General features: G+C 42.4%; 1 protein-coding gene across 2 annotated transcripts in view; it reads left to right on the top strand.

Moving 5' to 3' along the window:
- The window catches only part of UBP1 (upstream binding protein 1), a 68,050-nt gene that overhangs the window by 37,471 nt on the left and 5,980 nt on the right, over positions 1 to 24,599 (top strand). The window contains exons 3-13 of one of the 2 annotated variants that reach the window (XM_061196468.1): positions 4,051 to 4,127; positions 7,837 to 7,942; positions 9,131 to 9,237; positions 11,558 to 11,710; positions 11,813 to 11,923; positions 12,366 to 12,473; positions 17,662 to 17,765; positions 20,074 to 20,128; positions 20,377 to 20,470; positions 23,163 to 23,253; positions 24,008 to 24,117. In XM_061196468.1, coding sequence (XP_061052451.1) covers positions 4,051 to 4,127; positions 7,837 to 7,942; positions 9,131 to 9,237; positions 11,558 to 11,710; positions 11,813 to 11,923; positions 12,366 to 12,473; positions 17,662 to 17,765; positions 20,074 to 20,128; positions 20,377 to 20,470; positions 23,163 to 23,253; positions 24,008 to 24,117 — 1,116 coding nt within the window. The remainder of the gene's footprint in view (positions 1 to 4,050; positions 4,128 to 7,836; positions 7,943 to 9,130; positions 9,238 to 11,557; positions 11,711 to 11,812; positions 11,924 to 12,365; positions 12,474 to 17,661; positions 17,766 to 20,073; positions 20,129 to 20,376; positions 20,471 to 23,162; positions 23,254 to 24,007; positions 24,118 to 24,599) is intronic. The other variant, XM_061196469.1, reaches the window with a different exon arrangement.

Here is a 24,599-nt window from a genome sequence, read left to right as displayed (position 1 = left end):
TGCCCTATTCACCAGACATTGCGCCTTCGGATTTCCATTTATTTCGGTCTTTACAAAATTCTCTTCATGGAAAAAATTTCAATTCCCTGGAAGACCATAAAAGGCATCTGGAACAGTTCTTTACCTAAAAAGATAAAAAGTTTTGCAAAGATGGAATTATGAAGTTTCCTGAAAAATGGCAGAAGGTAGTGGAAGAAAATGGTGAATACATTGTTCGATAAAGTTCTTGGTGAAAATGAAAAATGTATCTTATTTTTACTTAAAAACCAAAGGAACTTTTTGGCCAACCCAATATTTATTGCCATTTTAAACCTTTTTTTCCCATTGATTTTTATTTCTTTTCCGTCCCTTCTTCTTTGTTCTTGTGTGTGTGTGTGTGTGTGTGTGTGTGTGTTCTGATGATTTTCTTTTGTATTGATATTATACTTATGTTCTCTTCGTTTTGGTTTTTGTGGATCTGTTCTATGTTTTTGATTTGTGATTACCCTGTTTTTCAAGTATGTTAACCCCTTCCTATATCTACTTGCCTTAGACTGATAGTCATATAGGCTCAAACACATTTTAGGGAGAACAAATTCTACATTTTCTTCCCTGCTCCCCATTTTACAATTTTTTTAAAAATTAATTAATTTAGTTATTTATTTTTGGCTGCGTTGGACCTTCGCTGCTGCAGGCGGGCTCTCTCCAGTTGTGGCAAGCGGGGGTCACTCCCTGCCGCGGTGCACAGGCCTCCCATCACGGTGGCCTCTCCCGTTGCGGAGCACAGGCTCCAGGCGCACAGGCCTCAGCAGTTGTGGCATGTGGGCTTAGCAGCTGTGGCTCGCGGGCTCCAGAGTGCAGGCTCAGCAGCTGTGGCGCACGGGCCCAGCTGCTCTGCAGCATGTGGGATCCTCCCGGACCAGGGCTCGAACCCGTGCCCCCTGCATTGGCAGGCGGATTCTTAACCACTGCACCACAAGGGAAGCCCCCATTTTACAATTTTGATGTCCTCTTCTACATCTTCATGTTTATCCTTTTGCTGTTCATTGTGGTTATCATCACTTTCACAGAAATTTTTTCATTTTTTTAAATCTGTACTGGCTTATTTAAATGATTTATTTTCCAGTTGTGATTTTCTCTTTCCTATAGATTCTTCATTTCTATTTAGGGAAGACCTTTCAATATTTCCTTTAGGATGGGTTTAGTATTGCTGTATTCTTTTAGTTTTTGCTTGTCTGAGAAATTCTTTATCTCTTCTTCTATTCTAAATGATAATCTTGCTGGATAGAGTATCCTAGGTTACACATTTTTCCCTTTCAGGACTGAATATATTGGGTTGGCCAGAAAGTTCGTTCGGGTTTGCCATAAGGTGGTATGGGGAAACCTGAACGAATTTTTTGGCCAACCCAATAGCTTGCCACTCCCTTCTGGCCTGCAGTGTTTCTGTATAGAAACCAGCTGATAGTCTTATGGGGGTTCCCTTGTAATGAACTCTTGCTGCCTTTAAAATCCTCTGTCTTTAAGTTTTGCTATTTTTGTTATAATATGTCTTGGTGAAGGTCTGTTTGTGATTTATCTTGTTTGGGACCCTCCGGGCTTCCTGTCCCTGGATATCTGGTTCCTTCTTTAGGTTTGGAAACTTTTCAGCCATAATTTCTTCAGATACATTTTCAGTCCTCTTTTCTCTTTCTTCCTCTTCTGGAATTCCTAGTATGCATAGGTTGGCATGCTTTATATTATCCCATAGGTCTCTTATGTTGCTTTCATTTTTTTTTTCATTTGGCTTTCTGTCTGCTGTCTTGATTGGGTGGTTTCCATTATTTTATCGTCCAGTTCACTTGTTCTTCTGCATTTTTCTTTCTGCTATTCATTGCCTTTAGCTCAGCTTTCATCTCTGCAAATGAGTTTTCTATTTTTTCTTGGTTCCTCTTTATAGTTTCTAGCTGTTTTTTTATAGTAATCTGCATTTCTGTCAGTATCCTTTCTTTTTTTTTAATTAGTTAATTTATTTATTTTTGGCTGTGTTGGGTCTTCGTTTCTGTGTGAGGGCTTTCTCTAGTTGCGGCAAGCGGGGGCCACTCTTCATCGCGGTGCGCGGGCCTTTCACTGTCGTGGCCTCTCTTATTGCGGAGCACAGGCTCCAGACGCGCAGGCTCAGTAGTTGTGGCTCACGGGCCTAGTTCCTCTGCGGCATGTGGGATCTTCCCAGACCAGGGTTCAAACCCATGTCCCCTGCATTGGCAGGCAGACTCTCAACCACTGCGCCACGAGGGAAGCCCTGTCAATAGCCTTTCTTAATTCCTTCAGTATTTCCATTGCCTCTTTTTTGAAATCGGTGTCTGTTAGACTGAAGAGGTCTGCTTCATTGTTTGTTCTTTCAGGGTAATTCTGTTAGGTCTTTTAACTGGGAGTGGTTCCTCTGCTTCTTCATTTTACTTGTGTTTATCTTACTCTGTGAGTTTAGGAGAAACAGTTACCTACTTTGGTCTTAGAGGGCTGTTTATGTGGGGGTGTCCCTGTGTAGCTTGTACGTGTTTAATATATTTGGTACGAAGGCTGTTTTTAGTATGGATGCCTGTTGCCTCTTTACTCAGCATGTGCTGGTCATTACCCCCTGATAGCGGAGGGGGTGTGCAGATGCCACGGCTGGTGTCTGGTCTGGCAGCGGCTCAGGCACACCCCCAGAGCATGCAGTGGGAGCAGAGGCAGTTCGTGACCACTCCTGGATATTCATTTCCTTTTTTAAAGAAATTATTGTTTATTCTTTTTCCAGGTTCAGATCCATTGTTAAGTATGCTGCAGATTTAACTTTTTAAAAAATCTTTCTTACCATAAGGGTGTTTTTAGTTTAATCTCTCTCAGTGTGTTGAATGAATTTGACTGTTCCTTAGTGGTGTTTATAGCAGTTGTTTTCCTTCACCAACCTTGGAGTGATTTAGTTGTATTTTGGTAACTGTTATGTTTTGACCCTATGATCTTGTACTCTTTGTATATTTTTGTAAGCCCAGTGGAGTGTGGACAAGGTATTGGTAGTTTTATTATAAAAAGCCTCAACTTCATATGGTACTAGAAGCACTCTTTAATTACTACTAATTTTCTGCATATCAAATTATGCTGTCATTTTTATTATTTAATGACAGATAATCCAAACATCTTTTTTGTGGATTTGGAGCATATTACTAACTTTTGGCAGCAGCAGCTTATTTTCCTAATTAAATAGATTGGTGTGTGAGTTTCTATTTGTGTTTTTTTTATGGACCCTAATTGAGCAGTGACAAGATGTGAGTTGGGTTCATTGGACACAAGGGAGAAAGCTCCAGGATTAAAATTTGACCTTGGTTTACACAAAAACCTGTCCACAAATGTTCCTAGTATCATTATTCGTAATAGCCAAAAAGTAGAAACAACCCAGATGTCTGTCAACTGTTGAATGAATAAACGAAGTGTGGTGTATGCATTCAGTTGAATAATTTGGCCATAAATAGGAAAGACTGACATGTGCTACAACCTGGATGAACCTTGGAAACATTATAAGTGAAAAAGCCAGTCACAAAAGGCCACCTGTTGTGTGATTCCATTTATATCAACTGTCTAAAGCAACCAAATCCCAAGAGAAAGAAAGTAGATTGATGAGTGGTTGTGAGGGGCTGGGGGTGGGTGGATGAGAAGGGACTGCTCACAGGTATGAGTTTTCTTTTTGATGATGAAGGTGCTCTAAAATTAATAGCAGTTTTGGCTGCACAACTCTGCATTTACTAAAAACCAGTTAATTGTACACTTTAAAAGGGTGAATTTTATGGCATGTAAGTTATACCTCAATAAAGCTGTTACGAAAAATTGGTCTCAGATAATGAGTGTGAGAGGGTAACAGAGGAAAGTAAACTGAGGAACTCCTCAGTCTTCTTTGAGAGTGGAAGGAAAGGATATGATTTGCAGGGAAGAGAAAGATTAACCTGAGTTTGCTTCTTTAGAAATTAATATTGGGCAGTCGTATGTTTGAGATGAATTTTTGTTAACACAGAGTGATGTTCTTTGTATGGATTGTTTTTGATATACAATTTTTAATAATAGGTCAGTCTTACGAAATTCGCATGCTGGATAATCGGAAAATGGGAGATGTGCCTGAGATCACTGGAAAACTGGTAAAGGTAAGGACCATCTGTTTAAATTCCTAAAAGATACTGAAGTGACTCAAAAAAGTAGCAGTTTTGCTGCAAGAGTTTTGTTTTTTGTTGCAGGAGTTATTAAAAAATTATTTAATTTCACTTTAAGAAAGTAATTTCTTTCACTTTCACTTTAAGAAAGTAATTTCACTTTAAGAAAGTAAGTTTTAATGGCTATATTAAAACTCTTTTGAGCTATATTTTGTTTACTCCTCTGTAAAATAGGAATTATAGTAATTACTGAGTGAAGTAAATGTGAAGGCCCTCTGGAAACAAGGCGCCATAGAAAAGTTAGTTGCAGCTAAAGGAGGGAGAAAAACCCACTACCACAACAAAAACTTTGTTTCTCTTTAAAAGTAAAAGATAGTGTAGGGGGGTAAATATAAGTGTTACTTTGAAACTTTTATTTCACCTCTTAAAATTTCTCTAAGTAAAATTTGATCTCGTCATGCTACTGGTATATCTGAATGAAGAGTCAGTTATTCCAGGCCTAGGAGGGGCAGCCAACCCATTCCTTTTAGGATGTGTCTTCAGACCCATCCCCGGCCCCTGCAGTGTCATGCAGGGTGGGTCCTTCTAGCCTCTACCTGTCACGCACCACACAGTATCATAAACTCCAGAGCATTACAGGGCAAGGGTTACGGAAGAAGCTTAATTGGGAAAAGGGAAAACTTCATTGTGGCTAACTGTTAGCAATGGAGAAGCAGGATGAGTTCTCTTGGTCCTTCCATCTTCCTACAGAGAGGCCTGTTGGGGCCCGAGTGCTGCTGGACCCTCAGTGTGGAGAGGCATTCCACTGGAAAGACCCATCCCTTTTCAGACGGACGAGCATGGGGAAGGCAGCCTGCGGGGGAATGGACAACAGTACTAATGCTAACAAATTAGGCTTGTCCAGAAAGCAGCTGCTCAGCACTGGAGGCCTGAGAGTCTCTGGGATATTTTAGTACTCCTCCCACTCCTGGGGGCAGGAAGCTCCCAGTCCTGTGAGAGGTTCTGGTCCCCAGTGGATCATTGTCTTGCCAACCTGGAGTAAGCTCCCAGGTTTCTTCTCACTCCCGGGGCTCCCAACATTCTCAGAACAGAAGGAGAGAGGTCATTTACCCATTCTCACGTGTGCCATCTGAACATGGAGTCTGTCATGTCTATGTTCCATCAATGGGTTTGATCATTTCCCTAAAGGGTGGTCAGATGGCCTTATTTTGTTTATTCCCTCCTATTGGCTTTCTCACCTGTATTGAACACTAATTAGATTCACCCTTTTAAAAAGGCATCAGCACTGTTCCCAGTGAGCAAGCCCTATTGAATTGGTTATGCTCTGCTGGACTCTAGTGACAAATAGCTATGGTTTGGTCAAGGAGCAACAGCTCTCATTTTTCAGAGTCTAGGAGGCTTAGCAGTGTTGAAGATTCTCTCAGCGTGTCTTGCTCCCAACTGGTCATTGTCAGACAAGTACTGGGCACCCCGGCAAATCTTTGCCAAATTGTACCACACCTGGTTAAAATTCAGCCTCGTAATGTATTGTTTAAGGGAAGATGTGGGTGAACTCTTTTGTCATTGTGAAAGTCACAGGGTTACTTTTTAAAAGGTCTTAGTTTCATCTTCCACTTGATAAGCCACATGTCTGATTTTTGGTGGATGTGCCAGAATACATCCAGTTACATCCTGAGAGCTTGCCTGGGATTCAGAGTTACAGTCTGCTACTGCCAGAGACTACAGGATAACTTTCTTAAAGACCACATGCTTCTTCATCTAGAGGATCCCTAAAATACTCTGCAGCCATCTAGAGTTTAATTTCCTGGCCCCTTGATCTTTGACTCTGCTGTTGAGGGGGGGTGGTCTTCGGGATCAAATGCTGCTGATCAAAGGTGCTTTGGAACTTCTTGACCTGCTTAAAATATTCAGTGATGTGCTTTCTCTGATTGTTCTGTTTCTGTCTTATTGTTAGGGCCCCTTTATCTGTGGCTGATTCTCTAGGTGTATTGTCTCCTTTTAGTCAGAACTTCCAGATAACAACTTTTCCCCTTCCAGTTTCATTTAAGAGGTTTTCTTTTATATCTTGCCATTTCTTAACTATGGTCCTCCATATTCCTTATTGTACTGTCTTATGTCTTAGTCTGACCTAGAATGGGGTTTAGTAAAGCACTTAAAACTAATACCTGTATTCTCATACTATTTTCATCTGAATTCATGGATTTGATCTGGTTCTTACTAAATATGGAAGAATCAAAATCATGACATTTTCTGTGCTGCACTTCTGAGAGATCAACCTGCTGGTGAATGTGAACCAGGAGCCACCACTGGCTCAAGCACCATCACTGTGTGAGGGCTTTGCTGCCAGCAGGCAGCCGTGTGAAGTGGGTGCTGGTGGGGAACTGGGTGTGGATCAGAGTGGCAACTGTGCCTTTACAGACGTCCACAGAGGTCCTAATGACTGACTTGGCCTCTTTTTAAACTATTTCAAATTACAGTATTTCTACTTTTAAATGGTTCCCTTCAAAATATTTATCAGCTATGTTTTGGACAGCATTTTGGGGATGCGGAAGGCAGGGGCACTAAAGATAGTATTTATATGTATTGCTAACAAGTTATTTCCTGTTCAAACCAGCAGAGAGTCTACTGGAAATAAGATTATCTTACTGCATCATAGTCTGAGAAACAGTTATTTATAAATGTGTCAGAAACACTAATTAGTGCAAATCTGGTATCTGAATCCATTTTGATGACCTGTTATCCTGTTCTTGGAATGGAACAGCAGCTGGCAGCCCAAACCTGTGGGAGGTGAGGGAGGGATGGGTGGAGAGCAGAGAATGGTTTGTAGAGTAGAGTTAAAGCCTTCCCTAGGAATGAACCTGAGTGTTTGGATGAAGTTTACCTGTGTTTTATCTGTTTTGTTTTGTTTTTCCCTTGCTTACCTCAGATAACCTCACTTGCAGGTTAAATAGTTGAGGATGAGTTTTGCATATAGGTTCTCTTTTTGGGGTGGTGGGCAGATTTACCCCCCTGCCCTTGACTTTTTTTGGGGGGGGGCCGTGCCTCACAGCACTCGGGGATCTTAGTTCCCCGACCAGGGATCGAACCCCAGGGTCCCCTTCAGTGGAAGCGCAAAACCCTAACCACTTGCGCACCAGGGGATTCCCTGATGTTTTCTTTATAGAAATATAATTCTTACTAATTTTTTATGGACATGGACCTTAATTTTGAATTACAGTATCAAATTTTTTAATAAAAATTTAACCTAAGAATCCATTTTATTTGCTCTTGTTATTTTTGAGTTATAATTCTTTGTACCGGGACTTCCCTGCTGGTCCGGTGGTTGAGGTTTCACTTTCGAATGCAGGGGATGTGGGTTCGATCCCTGGTCGGGGAGCTAAGATCCCACGTGACTCATGGCCAAAAAACCAAAACATAAAACAGAAGCAATATTGTAACAAATTCAATTAAGACTTTAACAATGGTCCACATCAAAAAAAAAAGTTAAAAAAATGATAGTAATAATTCTTTGCACCAAATAATTGTACCCATACCCAGATATCCAAGAACAAAACAGTGTTTTGTAAAACACTTACAAAATGTTTAAAGCGGAATTTGTTTTTGTATGCTTTTCTATTATAGGCTAATGCATAAGAAGTGAAAACACTTCTGCTTTTTAGCTGGAACAATTTAAAAGTGCTCATTTCCCCTACTTATTCCACAGAGCATCATAAGAGTTGTATTCCATGACAGACGGCTCCAGTATACAGAGCATCAGCAGCTTGAAGGTTGGAAGTGGAATCGCCCAGGAGACAGACTCCTCGATTTAGGTACAAGTGGCCGTGAGAAGACCACGGGGAGATGAGGCAGTTGTTTAGCTATGCCTGTTAATACGTTAGCACCACACCACGTGTGATTGCGTGGAGAGTTTTAGTCACCTGTGTGACTTGAGTTGTTTTATGTATGTGTGTATGTATTTTAACATCTTTATTGGAGTATAATTGCTTTACAGTGTTGTGTTAGTTTCTGCTGTATAACAGAGTGAATCAGCTATATGCATACGTATATCCCCATATCCGTTCCCTCTTGCATCTCCCTCCCACCCTCCTTATCCCACCCCTCTAGGTGGTCACAAAGCACGGAGCTGATCTCCCTGTGCTATGCGGCTGCTTCCCACTAGCTATCTATCTTACGTTTGGTAGTGTATATATGTCAGTGCTACTCTCTCACTTCGTCCCAGCTTACCCTTCCCCCTCCCCATGTCCTCAAGTCCATTCTCTACGTCTGTGTCTTTATTCCTGTCCTGCCCCTAAGTTCATCAGAACCATTTTTTTTTTGGATTCCATATATATGTGTTAGCATACAGTATTTGTTTTTCTCTTTCTGACTTACTTCACTCTGTATGACAGACTCTAGGTCCATCCCCCTCACTACAAATAACTCAATTTCGTTTCTTTTTATGGCTGAGTAATATTCCATTGTATGTATGTGCCACATGTTCTTTATCCATTCATCTGTTGATGGACACTTAGGTTGCTTCCATGTCCTGGCTATTGTAAATAGAGCTGCAGTGAACATTGTGGTGCATGACTCTGTTTGAATTATGGTTTTCTCAGGGTATATGCCCAGTAGTGGGATTGCTGGGTCATATGGTAGTTCTATTTTTAGTTTTTTAAGGAACCTCCATACTATTTCAGTTGTTTTATAGTTAAAAATGAAGTTGTTTTTGGTGCTTAAAGAAACTGAGCCAGGAATTTTATGAGTTGTAAACCATTTATTTCATTTTTGATTGGCACCATCCATCATATTCTTAATAAAATGAAATAGAAATCATGGTGGGAGAAAGTATGATACACATTAGGTGGGTTTTTATGTTGAAGTGATGGACCATGGAGAACACTGAAGGGAAAAAGTTCAGCAGGGAGATATAATAATTTCATTAGAGCATAATCATAGTAGGTTGTAACCTTTTAATTATTCATAGTTTTGTTTCTGTGTCACTTCTTTTTAAAATACAGATATTCCAATGTCTGTGGGAATAATTGACACAAAGACAAATCCAAGCCAGTTAAATGCAGTTGAATTTCTGTGGGATCCTGCAAAACGCACATCTGCTTTCATTCAGGTTTGGATTTTTACATTATTAGAGGCATACTGGCCTCGTCATTCAGAAGGCTGTGGGTGAGCTTGAATTCTTGATACGTGATATCATTTTCTTTAAATGCTTATTTGTAAACTATCTTGTAATGTTTTTTATACACACACACACAGACACACACAACACACTCTGTTAAGTTAGAGTTAATCTACTAAATTCATCATTTATAGACTAACCTGTAAAGACAATCTTGATATGTAAAGCATTATTTAAATATTACTTTTACCACTGGTAGTAACAATAATCAAAACTTCCATTCTTCTTAAGATGCATTTCTCTTGAACAAAACCTGCTGTTTTAAAGGATATGATTGAAAAAAGTGTAGTTTTAAGATTCTGTCTAGCTTTATTTAAAAATATTTTAATACTGACATTTTCAAACCCCCACAAAAGTGAGAGGATAATAATGAATCCTCTTGTGCCCACCTCCTGGCTTCGACAGTTATTAGTAGTTTCCCCTTTTTGGTTATTGGTGGAATACTGTAAAGCAACGCCCAGGCATTTCATTTCACCCATGAATACTCAGTTTGTATCTCCTAAGACAGGGATCCCCAACCCCTGGGCCACGGACTCGTAGTGTCCACGGCCTGTTAGGAACCGGGCCGCACAGGAGGAGGTGAGTGGCCGGTGAGCGAGCGAAGCTTCATCTGTTTTTACAGCCGCTCCCCATCACTTGCATTACCACCTGAGCTCCGCCTCCTGTCAGATCAGTGGCGGCATTAGATTCTCATAGCAGCACAAATCCTACTGTGAACTGCGCATGCGAGGGATCTAGGTTGCACGCTCCTTATGAGAATCTAATGCCTGATGATCTGAGGTGGAGCTGAGGCGGTGATGCTAGCGCTGGGGAGCAGCTGCAAATACAGATTATCATTAGCAGAGAGGTTTGACTGCACAGAGACCATAATAAATCAGTTGCTTGCAGACTCATATCAAAACCCTCTCAGTGAGTGGCAAGTGAAAACAAGCTCAGGGTTCCCACTCATTTTGCATTATGGTGAGTTGTATAATTATTTCATTATATATTACAATGTAATAATAATAGAAATAAAGTGCACAATAAATGTAATATACTTGAATCATCCCAAAACCATCCCCACCCCACCCCCGGTCCATGGAAAAATTGTCTTCCATGAAACCGGTCCCTGGGGCCAAAAAGGTTGGGGAGTGCTGTCCTAAGAGATTAGTTTTTGAAAAACAAATATGGTATTATTATATGTAAAATAAAATCAACAGTAGTTCTAATAGTATGTTCAAATTTTTAAGTGGTGAAATTAAAACTACTGAGTAGGTAATCTTTATATAGAAAAGGAAAATCACTTAATTGCTGACTGGCCTAAGTAGGCTATGATTTGTGTGAACTATAGAGAATTTAGTATTTTGCATTTTCGTGGTCTTCCAAGTAGTATCCCCCGTCGGCTAATAATCAGTAGGGCCATGGTTCATATTAGTTGAATATTTTCTCATATTGTTCATCTGACAGGGTGACTGGTTATGTGGTGAATGAGAGCGATGGAAGAGCTGGCCTTACCTCTCAGGTTGTGTACAGTCTTGGTGCAGAAATGTTTTAACCTTGCGTCCTTAGAAGAGGGGGTGTGTAGCAGTCAGAAACGACCAAGGTCTTGTTACTGACACTGTGCCATGCCCTGGAGGTGTCACCATGGTGTTGTTGCGAGAGTGGGCAGAAGTGGTGGGAAAATGAGTACTGCCCTCAGGATCCTCTGTGAACTGTGAAGTGTTGACAGGAGAGTTCAGATGTATGCAGGTGGAGTGAGGAGTGGGCCTGGTGGAAGCTCCCCAGACAAAGGATCACGGGTTGATGATCGTAGGAACAGCAGTGAGGTGACTAGCTGGCTGGAGTTGGGGCGATGGCAGTAGAGGGCAAACGGCAGGGGCTCTGGGTAATGAGGTGATGATTGCTGTGGATTGAGCCCCACGCAAGGCTGAGGACCGTGGGTCCAGTCTGGGGTGGGGGTAGGGGACAGACCCAGGAAGCTACTGTACTGATGCACACATCATCGGAGCAAGTCCTGCCTTTGAGGAGGGCACTGGAATGGGGCAGAACCCATTCCCACAAAGTTCAGGAGGGCTCAGCTGGATTTGTGAAAGGAAAGTCATACGTGTTTAAAACAGTTAGAAATTCACGACAGATACCTGAGTAATATGTGGGAGTTCCTTTTAAAGGATCTTCAATTTATACCTGTGGCCTGACATCCCAAAGGGAACAAAGTAGAAGGGTAATCAGTGGACAAGACTTTGAATCCATTTCAGCCTGACTCATTTTCTAGGTACACTGCATCAGCACAGAATTTACTCCCCGGAAGCACGGAGGTGAAAAGGGAGTGCCTTTTAGGATCCAGGTTGACACCTTTAAGCAGAATGAAAATGGAGAATACACAGATCATCTACACTCAGCTAGCTGCCAAATCAAAGTTTTTAAGGTAAGAGATGGAAACTAGGCTTTGAGGAAGTGAGGCCTAGTGTTGCTGGTAAAGGTGTTTGTCTGAAGCCTGATAGATGAAAAAGTCTACTTTGTTTTTAAGCCGAAAGGTGCAGATAGGAAACAAAAAACTGATCGAGAGAAGATGGAGAAGAGAACCGCTCATGAGAAGGAGAAGTACCAGCCGTCCTATGACACCACGGTCCTCACAGAGGTAATGCGGGCACCATTCCGGTTCTGAGGAGAAGCCGAGCTGTGCACTCTGGCACCACCTCTGAGGATGAGTTTGGCTGCAAAGGGTCTGGGAAGATTGGGTGGTAGATTGACATAATGTTCTTGGTGAAATTTGTGGGGAAAATATTCTCTTTAAATTTGGGGATTTTAATAGATTCGTTTCCTGGGTGGGATCGTGGACGAAGATGCTGAAATCCCAATCAGGTCTCAGAAACAGACCTTAAAATCCTTGGAGTTGATAGAAATTACGTTGGGGCCCAGAATGTCCGATGTTTGTCACTGCTGGGGTTTTGCATCTTCCTTACCTTTGAATCCTGCTAGTCATACGTTTGTTTAATCGGACGGCAGAGGCATAAACAGGGTATTAGATCTTTCTTTGTATAATGAAAAGACATTGATCCCAATCTTTGGTGTTTGTCCAGATGAGGCTTGAGCCTATAATTGAAGATGCAGTTGAACATGAGCAGAAAAAGTCCAGCAAGCGGACTTTGCCAGCAGACTACGGTGATTCTCTGGCAAAGCGAGGCAGTGTAAGGGCTTCTGCTTCTCTTTTCATTGTGCAAGAAACCTTGTGCAGTGTTAGATATAGGACCAACTTCCACTGAAAAGTAAAGCCAAATTTGTTTTTGATGTCCTTGTCTTGATTTAATTTGCTTTTGTTTAGACTTCCTGCTTTCTGTTTGTTCCTCACTGAGGAAAATTTCCTAAATCTAACACTTTCAAACAAAGTTGACCATATTGGGTGGTTTTGGAGGGAAAACAAATGACACTCAGAAATGTGTTCCCTCCCTGTCTCCTTCCTTTCCTCCCTCCCTCTCTCGCCTTTGCACATACACTTCCTTTACGAGCACTGAAATTAATTGAAAATAGTTTCTTTAGTAAAATAGTTATTTTTGTGTAATTAAAAAAGGTTTTTGCTTTCTCATGTGTGTAACTGATAAGAAAATGTCACGGATATTTGGAGAAACGATGGCAGCAAGCTTGACGTTAACATACGCAGTACTTTGTGTCCCATTTCCCTGCATGCAGCGTAAGAATGTGTGTCTGCTTTTAAAAGCCTGATTGGCAGCACTGGTAGAAAAACAGTCCTTGACTGCATTAGTGTTTCCTCTTGGCACCTGCATTGTGACCTTATGCTTCACGCCAGCATAGGACACCTTGCTGCACTCAGCCCTGGTTCCCCGCTGTAGTCCAGGGGGGTTTTGGTTGAATATGAACTTTGCCAGCTTATTAAGTAGAGCAGATCTTTATTTTATAACACAGTTCTTCATCAAACAGTTGACAAAGGGTTATCTTGTTATATAAACTTAGATCAGCTATATACCAGCAGTAAATGTAAACAGAGAACATTAAATAATTTTTAAAAATAACTTATCATATGTATTAATGGTTACTGTTTCATCATTGCAGTGTTTGTACTATCAAGGTGCCAGAAATGGAGTTTTCACTCTTACACATGTATCTGTATTATCTGTAGACTATGAAAGCCACAGGCATTATCACAGGAACATTATTTCCAAATTAAAGCATTGAGTGAAAATATTTTAAATACTTCTATATGCATTTAAATAATATATGCAATAAAACTGAAAATGTCCTCTCTGAGGGGCGGGGGAGCACACCATGTTGCATTTTCTTTAAGTGGGCTTTTTTGATTCAAATCAAAAGTTGTATGGAACAACTGTATACTCCTTCCCCAAAACGCCCGCCCCTCCAGTTTTATGTTTTTATTCTCCTAATTTCCCAGCTGAAGACACAAATGGTTCTTAGTAAACTTTTTTGGGGAGACACTGGTAATTCAAATCATTTTTCCCCTTTTGTTATAAACTAACTAATTAAAAGGAATGGTTCTGATAATTTGTAAATTAAAGAAATCTGTTATAGCCCAGAGCTCATCTGAAGATGCAAGTCTAAAGTATGCAAAATGTCAGCAGTTCACTGGCCTGGGATTTCACATCTTCCAAGTGTGCACTGCTTGCTGCCCCATGGCTGCATTTGGTTTGGTTAAGATACTTCTAGGGGTGGTTAGAGCTCTTCTTGGAAACCTGTTCATTAAAAGCAAGGTACAGATTAATCCCTTAAAAAAGAAAATCCGCAGTGTTTTATATATTTCTTCAAGCACCTACAAAAGAAGGCCAGCATTTCTTACAGTTCTCTGATAGTTACAATTGGCTTTCAGTAGAAAGGGTATCCAGACTTAGCTGTCAAAGCTACATGGCGCTGTGTGAGATGGCCCTGCGCTGAATAGAGGCAGCACTGTAGGTTCCCAGGAGCCACAGCACAACCAAACCCTTAGTGTGTCTGTTGGTCTCTGCCTCTGAGCTGTATTTCATGGGCTCAAATCTGGGCTGCCAGTGTCTACAGTCTGCAATGAGTCCTCATTTTCTAAGCTGCCTGGGAAGGGACTTTGTTCATAGTGCACCAAAGCTGTGACTCTACAAGTCCAGGCCAGATATCGCTGGAGCCTTGATGAATCAGTACCATTGCTTACTTTTAAAGACAGGGAAGAATGACAAGGTAGAAGAAACACTGAAAATATTCCTTGGTATGCCTGTACTCTCCTGGGTCAAGACTGTAAGAGAAACTTACGAAAAAAGCAGGTGGAAGAGTCTTGGTGTTTCATCCAGCCTGGCCATTGAAGAACTTGGAATCCATCATTTCTAAAAGTAGAGGCCTCCTAACAGGACCAGTTTTCATTGAATGCTGGTTTTCCTGTGTTCTGTGAATTGAGTCTCCTATTTATTGGGCAAGTTTTAGATGTCAAACAGCCCTGCTTTTCTACTACTAGAAGAATCTAGATGTGTAAAAGTGAAATAGGTATGTTTATGGAGTTTCAGTAAATTTGGTGTCTTTGCTGTATCACCTGCCATGCTCACTTGGAGCTTTTGATGGCTTTATTTCCTCAAACAGCTGGCAATAATTACCAAAGCAGATCTGGGGAGACTTGATGATATTAAAAGGTCTATACTGTTTTGATGTGCGTGTTATGCCGTGTTGTAATATTTTGTATCTGGGGAGAATGGTGTAGTGGGAAGATCTTCCAAGTAGTAGAGGTGACCATGAGCATGTGACACCCGCAAGTTAGGAGACCTGCCAGGCGGCCCACAGCGTCTTGGGTTCCTCAAACTGTATAAGCTGGGGAGGTACTACTTTGTAATCTGGAAAGAAAAACAAAAGACCCTAGTTTAAAAAGAATGGGCATTGTGTAAAATGTCATTTATAGTGAATGTCATTTATAGTGAAATTGGTACAACATGCAGAGAGGGTTTAGCAATGCATTCCAGCCAAATTAGATTTCTTTTTTGAAAGTTGATAATAGTTGAAACATTAAGTCTGCAGTCATTTTCCCCATTTCTGAGGGGATACCTAATGGGTAGTTGTAAAGAATGTTGAGATTATGGAATTTCTGTTTTATTTTCTTTGTACCCATGCTTTTTTTTTTTTTTAATTATTTATTTTTGGTTGCATCAGGTCTTTGTTGCTGCGCATGGGCTTTCTCTGGTTGCGGCGAGCGGGGGCTACTCTTCGTTGCGGTGTGTGGGCTTCTCATTGCGGTGGCTTCTCTTGTGGTGGTGCGCGGGCCTCAGTAGTTGTGGCTCGTGGGCTCAGCAGCCGTGGCTTGTGGGTTCTAGAGCGCAGGCTCAGTAGTTGTGGTGCACGGGCTTAGTTGCTCCGCGGCATGTGGGATCTTCCCGGGCCAGGGCTCGAACCCATGTCCCCTGCATTGGCAGGCGGGTTCTTAACCACTGCGCCACCAGGGAAGCCCTGTACCCATGCTTTTGATGGGTGTCAGACACGCTGTTTGAAGCTCCTGTAACCATTGGGGAGACTTGGTTTCTAAGCTCAGAGTCCTTCACACTAGTGGTCTTGACTTCACTCAAAAGAATTTTGAAAAAGAATATACTCCCTTGCACATTTTAGGTTGACATCTGAAAGTTTTCATCATAAATTTAAATAGTTCCAAAGGATTTCAAAAAAAGGGGGGGATATATTTATACATATAGCTGATTCACTTTGCTGTACAGTAGAAACTAACACAACATTGTAAAGCAACTGTACTGCAATAAAAATTTTTTTAAAATAGTTGCAAAGGAAACAATTTTCTGACATACTTGAATATTTGTATTTACAACTTAAGGTGAAGCCATCACTTTAGTTAAGTCTGAAATTTTACTCTGCTCTTCCTTCTTGATCTCATGTTTTCTCTTTCACTCCCCTTAAATAATATTGTCCAAATAGGACATACTTTCATGCCTGGAAATCTTTTAATGGTCACCGTAATTACTTTTTTACAACAAACAATATAACTTGAAATTTAATTTTTAAAATTTCCTGTGACCATGTAAGGCTTAAGTCAGTTGAGGAATTTAAAACTTACTATTTGTACCAGTTTATCAAAACAACAAATCATACAAATTTTGATGAATAATTTTTAACTATAAAAATAGAAATGTTACTGGAAATGCATTTTGAATGATGAGACAGGGTAGAACATATTTAAATTCTAGATTTTTTATAGGTAAGAGACACTTTGTTTAGATACATTTATTTTTCTTTCAGTAGTGTCATTCAGGTCTTGGAACTCCTTCCGAGATACCTGCCAGAAATTCCAGTGATCTCTCTTTGTATGATCTAATAAATTATTTCAGTGTCTGTCAGCTGACAAGACGTCCTCCTGAATTATTCTGAAAGCAAAGAATTGAAAACCCCCTGACGTAGGGAAGAATTTTTAGAGTCGTGTACTTTCTTAGTGTCTACCCTGATTTCTTTGAATGGTCTTTAGCTTGGTTTTCGGCAGAGCCTTACACCCCACAGCCATGGAGAGACAGGATGCCGTTTTTGTGTGAAATGGGAGGAGAGTGCTTATGAAAGGGGACCTTTGAAACCCAGGGCGTTCTCAGTCTTAGAAAGAATACCCGTGGAGTGAGATGAATTCCCTCCATCCTCAGCACTTGAGACCACCCTGGCCTGCTCAGCATGTTTTGACTTTAGCTTTTTCAGTATTCCTAATTGGAGTAGTTAATGTGTCTTTGTATCTTGGCTCTATTTTTGGTCAGAATTGTGCCAAGGGCTGAAAAATATTTAAGTCCACCCTGCCCCTTCTAGAAAATATAAACAATAAACGTAGGTAGGTAGGTAGATGGCTACAGGCAGTACCATCCACAGTTGATGTATTTTGATGTTGGGCCTGTCTCATCTTACTTGGGGATGATCATGAACCTTAGAGAGATCGAGGAAGTACATGGGTGCCGGTGAGGCTGCTCCTTGGGGAAGAGGGGGAAAAGAGCACTAGGTGGGACAGATCCGCTGTCCTTGTCACCACGCGATGTCAGATGTTGCTTCTGAATCCTTTCTTGCCTCTGCTGTTCTTTAAACCTCAATAGGTACCTACTGGGGAATGGATGAAGAGGGAGGTGAAAGTTCTTGAAAGCACATTGTACTTAAGCGCACATTTAAAACACCTTTAGAAATGTTTGCTGCTCTCGTCACCTCAGGTCCTCTCTGAGAGTAATCAGTGTCTAGACACGCACAGCAGGTAACATTTTCCCTGCCACACACCAGTCAGTTTGATGCGTTTCTGTGAGGTTGCTTGATGAATGTTAGGTGTCTTGTGTTTCACGATCTTGCATTTGGCCAGACTAGAGAGTGAATTACAAGGATATTTCTCCCGTGTACTTTAGAAGCCAACCGTTAATTTATTTCTGTTTCTGTCCGCAGTGCTCTCCATGGCCCGACACCCCCACCGCCTATGTGAACAGCAGCCCTTCCACGGCGCCCACCTTCACGGCCCCGCAGCAGAGCGCTTGCAGCGTCCCGGACAGGTAGCCGGTGTGCGTGACGAGTGCCCGCACTCCTTTATCTCCCTTCCTGTCAAGTTACGCAGCCTCTTTGTGTGTGTATCCTGGGGTATGTGGTAATTAGAAATAGCCTGCTGCAGGGCAAAACTGTCTTTTCTTCACCTTCCCGCCTTTTTGCTCCTAGCCCCCTTGTGCCCCACACACTCACAGCTGTGGAAATTGTAGAAAAGGGTGCATTTTCAAGATATTTTCTTTGTGAGATACAATCAGCATTAATGGGCTTCATGGATAGAGAGAAAAGGACAGTGAGTTATTAAGGTGAAACTGTGACTTGAAAATGTTACAACTGAGTTTATGATAAAGTACACTTTAATGCTCACCATGTCGAACAAAGATTATTTTCTACCCTATTTCTTCTCCCTCCCAAAGACACTAATTTTTTTTTTTTTTTAATTAAGTCTTTAAAACTTAAAGGAAGGACTTTCCATTTTAAAGACTTGCTCTGGTTTTAGAAATGGGAATGGTGGGCTCTGTTCATCCTATTTTCTGGCCTTGGCTGTTAGCTGCTGGTCAGCGGTGCCCCGGGGAGATCGTCCTTCCTGGGGCTTTGCTGAGGAGCTCCAGCTGAGTAGTCAGATCAGAAGGTCCCCGCTGTTATGACATTTCTTGCTGGGAAGTAAAATTATGAAAGTTAAGACCATAAAGGAGGGAATTCCCTGGTGGTCCAGTGGTTAGGACTCAGCGCTTTCACTGCCGTGGCCCAGTTCAGTCCCTGGTCGGGGAACTAAGATCCCGCAAGCCATGGGGTGCGGGGAAAAGAAAGAGAAAAAAGAAAAAAAAAAAAAAAAAAGGAAAGGGTTCTCATTTTTATACTCTGGTCACGCTGACAAGGTCTTAGTCAGCTCGGGCTGCTATAACAAACACCAGGGACTGAGTGGCTTATGAACAATAGAAATTCATTTCTCCCAGTCTGGAGGCTGGGCGTCCAGGGGCAGGATGCTGGCTGGAACGGGTTCTGGTGAGGACTGTCTCCGGGTGCAGGCTACCGGCCTGTGTGCTCACCCAGCGGAGAGCAGAGGGGAGGAGGCAGACTCTTCTTACGACTCTTAACGAAGTCACTGATCGCATTCCTGGGGCTGCGTCCTCATGGCTTCGTCTAATGCTCATTACTTCCCAAAGGCTCCACCTCCTAATACTGTCCAGCACGCTGGGGGTTTTTGAGGGGACACAAACATTCAGTCTATAGCAGGGTCTGGTAAGAAAACAAAGAAGAACATGCCTTTTCCCTGAGGCGATGGATAGACCAAGAGGCAGCTTGTTTCCATGTAGGTTATTGTGCTTCACGGTAGGGGGACACTCCTGGACTCTGGGACCAGCATGTTACCATGCAGGGGACTGAATAATCCTAGAAAATGACAACAGTTTCAGAGAGGAGCTGTGAATTCGTGTACACACTGGCTCACCAGATATTTCCCAAGAGCCCATGGTACCCAGCACTGTTCCGGGTGCTGTGATGTGAATGAGAGAAAGCCCTGTCTGAAGGAGCTCAAGTTCTAGTGGGCAGAGGAGGACAGTAAACAATCAACATGGTAAACCTAAGTAACTGGGGTACAGATGCTAAGAAGGGACCAGAAAGGTGGATGCACTCCCTGAGCAGCTGTTCTCATTTTCCCCTGGAAACACAGGGTTAGTGGCACAAGTTTCTTTTGTTCTCTTGAATTTCACCCTGTTTAATCATGGATAAATATATTCATTAAAGGGATATTATTTTTATTTTGGCTTAGGATTATTATATCATTTCTTGTAGCTCATTATTAAAGTAGATTTTTTTGCAGTTATTTTCAACTGTTTATCTTATTTGATTCTCATATTCTTTTCCTAACTAAAATGAATGAGTATCCGTCATTTTCCTGGCACCCCTGGAAATGATTGGAGCCCTTTTGTTTCATGAAACCTGACTTTCTTACTAGAACAGATGTAGGAGGAGAAGGCACAAATTAAACCGTCCTCTGTGTCTTAACTTTTTTTTTTTTTTTTTTTTTGGTCGCACTGCGCAGCTTGCGGGGGATCTCAGTTCCACAACCAGGGGTTGAACCTGGGCCACATCAATGAAAGCGCCAAGTCCTAACCACTGGAACGCCAGGGAATTCCCTTCTGTGTCTTAATCTTATCAACATATTGACTCCTTGACCAGTTGTGCAGACACTCTTTTTGCATAGTTACATTGCTCTGTCCCACAGTATTATTTTAAATTCACCTAGTTTAGTAGCCTTTAATGTCTTGATTAAAATATATATATCATAATAATCATTCTTTTCTTCCTTCTCCCCAGCAATTCTTCTTCCCCAAATCATCAAGGAGATGGAGTTTCACAGGCCTCTAGTGAAGTAAGTATCTTTACCCTAAACTATCATGCTTTCAGGGTCCTGCATTTTGAAGCCTCTGACAGGGGTTTGAGTCATTGTTTGGGTCACTGAATAATCACACCTGTGCTCTTCGTGGGTGTTTTAAACTTTAAACCTGGAGGATTTCTGTGTTTTGTTTAAATGTTCTTTATAACATGCCAGTGACTTGGATTATTTTTTTGTAAGCCTGAATAGTTTCTTCTGTTTGTGTTCATTTTCTTTGTTAATAGCAACTTCAGCCTTCAGCCACGATCCAGGAAACACAACAATGGCTGATCAAAAACAGATTCTCTTCCTACACAAGACTGTTCTCCAGTTTTTTAGGTATGTTTGTGTTTGTGTGTGCACACGCACACACACGTTGTTTGCTTGTTTTTGTACTTTTATTAGCTGTAATTAAATTTTGGGGAAGTAACTGTATGTAGATTTGTAAGAAGTTGCCCAAACCTGTACAGGGAGCTGCCCAGTGTCCCCAGTGGTAGTGTCTTGCAGACCTATGGTGCAGTATCAGAACAGGAACTCGATGCTGTTTCACCAGGCTTACGTGCCCTCATTTTTGTATAGGTGTAGATAGTTATATGCAATTTTTTTGATTTTATTAACTTTTTATTTGAAGTAATTTTTGCTTTGCAGTAAGTTGCAAAAATAACACAGAGATGTTCCAGTGTACCCTTCACTCAGTTTCTCACATACTTATAGTACAGTATCAAAACCAGGAAATTGGCATTGGTGCTATGTGTGTATACAGTTCTGCGTCATTTTATCACATGTATAGATTTGTATGCCCACCACCACCGAAGTTAGGATGCAGAATCTTGCCATCACCACGGGGATCTCCCTAATTACCCCTCCCCCACCATCCCTAATACCTAGCAACCATTAATGTATTTTCTGTCTCCATGATTTTGTCATTTCGATGTTACATAAATGGAATCGTACAGTATGTTACCTTTTTTTCTCTCAGCATAAGGCCCTTACTTCTATCCAAGATGTTGTATCAATAGTTCCTCTTTATTGCTATGTAGCATTAGAGGGTATGAATGTACTCAGATATGGTTTTTATAGACTTAAGTTTTTTTCTTGCCTAGTGAGCTAAGGGAGTATTTAGATGCGATTTCAGAAAGGAGCGGGAGGTGCTGCTTCAGGTGGTGCTGTAGGAAGCCTGTTTGAAGGGGCAGTAATAGATAACGCCAGCTGGAGCAGGGGCAGCATTTCCTAAACATACTTGGCCCTGGGACCCTTTCCCGACAGAACACTTACTAACATGTCCTGGCCAAACTCCTCCTGGGCCACAGTGAAGTGGCAGCTGGCTCTCCTTAGCCCATGGTGTTGGGGGACCATCCAAATGCAGCTCGAGCCCTTTAAGAGGAGAGAACATGTGTGCACACAGCTGGCCTAGAGGAAAGCCTGGTTTCACAAAGAACGTGGTTTCCTATTAACGTCAGCCCTTTATTGCTGTGCTTGTGTCATGGTTAGTCATTCCCCAGGTAGCGCTTTGTCTCTTTAAAATTGAAGTGCTGGGTGAAAGTCGTTGGCTAGCTGGGATGCACATTTTTATGATTAAGTAAGCCTTTTACCTGTGAAAAACTAATTTAAAAATTTCAGCATGTTGGGGGGTGCGGGGCGCGTCTTGGAGGCTCACAGGGGAGACAGGGAGAGCACCGCACAGTCGGAAGGCTCTGCCACGAGGGCCCAGGTTCCTGTTCTGTCAGACGATGCGTGTTGTAGTTCTGAGTGGTGATCACTGTGGCTTGGCCTCCTGCCTTTTCCTTCCCCTGTGAGCTTCCCAACAGTAGAAAGGCGAGGAGAGGGAGGCTTCTTTCTTCGAACCTGTTAGGCAGTCATGTTTTGGAGAGGGCTGTGCACAGTGTCTGTCCAGCTCTGTGTGTGGCTGAAGGATGGGCACACACGTCTCTGGTCGCTCCTGGGAGCCCTGTTGGCAGAGGTGTGTGTGGAAGGCCCCCTGGTAGAGATGACAGCGTCTGTCTCTGCTTACCTGACTCCATAAACAGCTCCATCAGTGCTCGTCCCTCATGGGAGATGTGCTTCTCTGGTCTTTGTTCTTTTACAAACTAGAAAATTATTAGGCTCTTAACATTGAAGCCCTCAAAAGTAGATAACTCCATTAATCTCCATTATCCACACATGTAAGTGGATATTTATCATATGGAGGTCATGCTTTAATCCCAGAGGGCATCTTAATTCTCCCAATAAACTACATCTTGAGCGTCAATAAAAGGGAAAAAAAAGACTGTAGACACACTTAAATATAAAACATAGAAGAGTCTGATGAGCTCCTGTGTCACCACACCCAGCTCCAGAGACGACCAGCCTAGGTCAGTGTCGTTCTCTCCCACTCCCAACACCTTCCCTTTCTGTTCTACTTTAAAGCAAATGCTAGATACCATGTCACTTACACACCAAATACTTATGGGGGAAACCTTAAGTATAATATGCAATTCTCTGACATACTTTTGTATTAAAACTGGCTGCTGTGATGGAGTTGTTTGTTATAGAATGTTGGACTGTATGTAGCATGTTACAGTATAAAGAGACCTAGTCCTAGCTCTGCTGCCAACTTGTGTGCCTTTGGGCAGATCCCCCAAACTCTGACTTCCATTTCTTCCTTTTGTAAATTAAAGATTGGTCTGGGTCATCTCAAGGTGAACTATCTGGGGTCAGAATCATGTTTATCTTCACGAGCTCCACCCAGCCAGAATAAGGCAGGCACTGAAATCCTGTACTGGGAAGAGACTTTGCTGTCGGCTCATTGCTCTGATTTTCCAGCCTCTGAGCTTCTGAGTTCCTTCTTGATAGAGAACATGGAGAGCCAGCATTCTCTTTGGCTGTAAGGGACAGGTATGTGTGTGTGTGTTGTTCATGTGTATGTGTATACACAGGAGACCTGGCGATGGCTTCGAAGGACATTAAACTGTGAAGACAGATGCTGCAAAGTAGCCTGTACTGCTGGTTCTTCTCCCATTTCCTTGAGAAGATTCTTTTTGCTCTTCTCCAGGTGCCGACTTGTTAAAACTGACAAAGGAGGATCTAGTACAAATTTGTGGTGCAGCCGATGGAATTCGGCTCTATAATTCACTGAAGTCAAGGTAAAATACCGTGTTTGAAAGGAACTGTTCTGCTTGAAATGAGAACGTGCCCTTGTTCGCGCGGGGACCGCGGGCAGGATGTGTCCACGCCACGTCGGCGTGCGCCCTCGCGCTGCGCGCTGGCCCGCCGTGCTCACGAGGAGACTGTTTTGTGTGCACCTTCAGGCAGGCCCAGATATGATGCAGGCACTGAGGGCAGAGGTAGACTGTAAGACTAGAAATGCACATGGGCAGGACTGTGGTCTGGAAGACGACTGGGGTTGTTGCCAAGAAAACAAACTTCTCATTTAGGTGAGCTCTACAGAATCTATGGTTTTCAAGGTCATGTGACACTACTAAACAGTTATTAAAAATGTAAACTTCTAATTGTGAATTAAAATGATAGAACTGTAAACTGTGCTGGCTTTTAAGACCCATTTACTATCGTTGGTATTTCTAGACTTGTGGTGTGAGAATTCCATTAAACTGAATTTTACTGATGTTAAATTGCTGACATAATCTTGAAACTTAAATTTACCAGCATCTGACCGACCATCTCAATGGTTTAGAGTCTGGATCATCAGATTAGACCACCTGTGATAACCTGTGATAGTTGGTGTGAGGTGTGTGTTTTTATATTCTTCCTAGTAAATTATTTCGTATAATGAAGTAACATTGTAAAGTTCTCCTAAGGAAATAGACCCTAGATTCTTGTAGCTGTCACTTGCGCGTGCGGCCTTCCCGCCGGCTCACAAGTGCCGTCTTCTGGTTGCAGGTCGGTGCGGCCCCGCCTGACCCTCTACGTCTGCCGCGAGCAGCCGGCGCCGCAGGGGCAGCAGCAGGCAGCGGGTGGCGGGGGCGACGGCGGCGGCGCCACGCCCTACGGTGGGTATGGGCGGGCGGGGGTGGGGGCGGGGGGCCAAGGGCACTCGGCTTCCTGCCACTGCCCTTCTGAGTCAGTGGGGACCACCAGGTTGTCCTGGCGGCGGTGAGAGGCAGTGGCCTTTCTCGGCTGTTGTTCTGATAAAATTTAATTTTAAAAGAACAAGTGTAGGGCAGAGTATGGCACCCCTGCTTTAGAGCATCTCTGTAGTCTTACCTTAATTGTAGTTCCAAATTCTAAGCAAAGGTTTCTGTACTCACACACATGAAAAAACCCTTGTTTGGGGAAGCAAAGTAAAAGCACTGATATTCCTGATCCGTGTTTGGCTTGAGTCAGTAGTAGAGCAGGACCTGTGAGACTCAGGCGCGCTGCAGATGTGCCTGACGCTTTGCAGACAAGGGCTGCTGCACCGTCACGTGTTCCGGAAACAGCTGGGCTTTCTGTGGAGAAGCAGGAGGCCTCGTGGTCCACATCCTTAGCTTCT

The sequence above is a fragment of the Eubalaena glacialis genome, chromosome 7, assembly GCF_028564815.1.
Source record: "Eubalaena glacialis isolate mEubGla1 chromosome 7, mEubGla1.1.hap2.+ XY, whole genome shotgun sequence".
Taxonomy (NCBI): Eukaryota; Metazoa; Chordata; class Mammalia; order Artiodactyla; family Balaenidae; genus Eubalaena; species Eubalaena glacialis.
The sequence above is the reverse complement of the archived record's forward strand: the minus strand, read 5'-3'. Positions and strand labels throughout refer to the sequence as shown.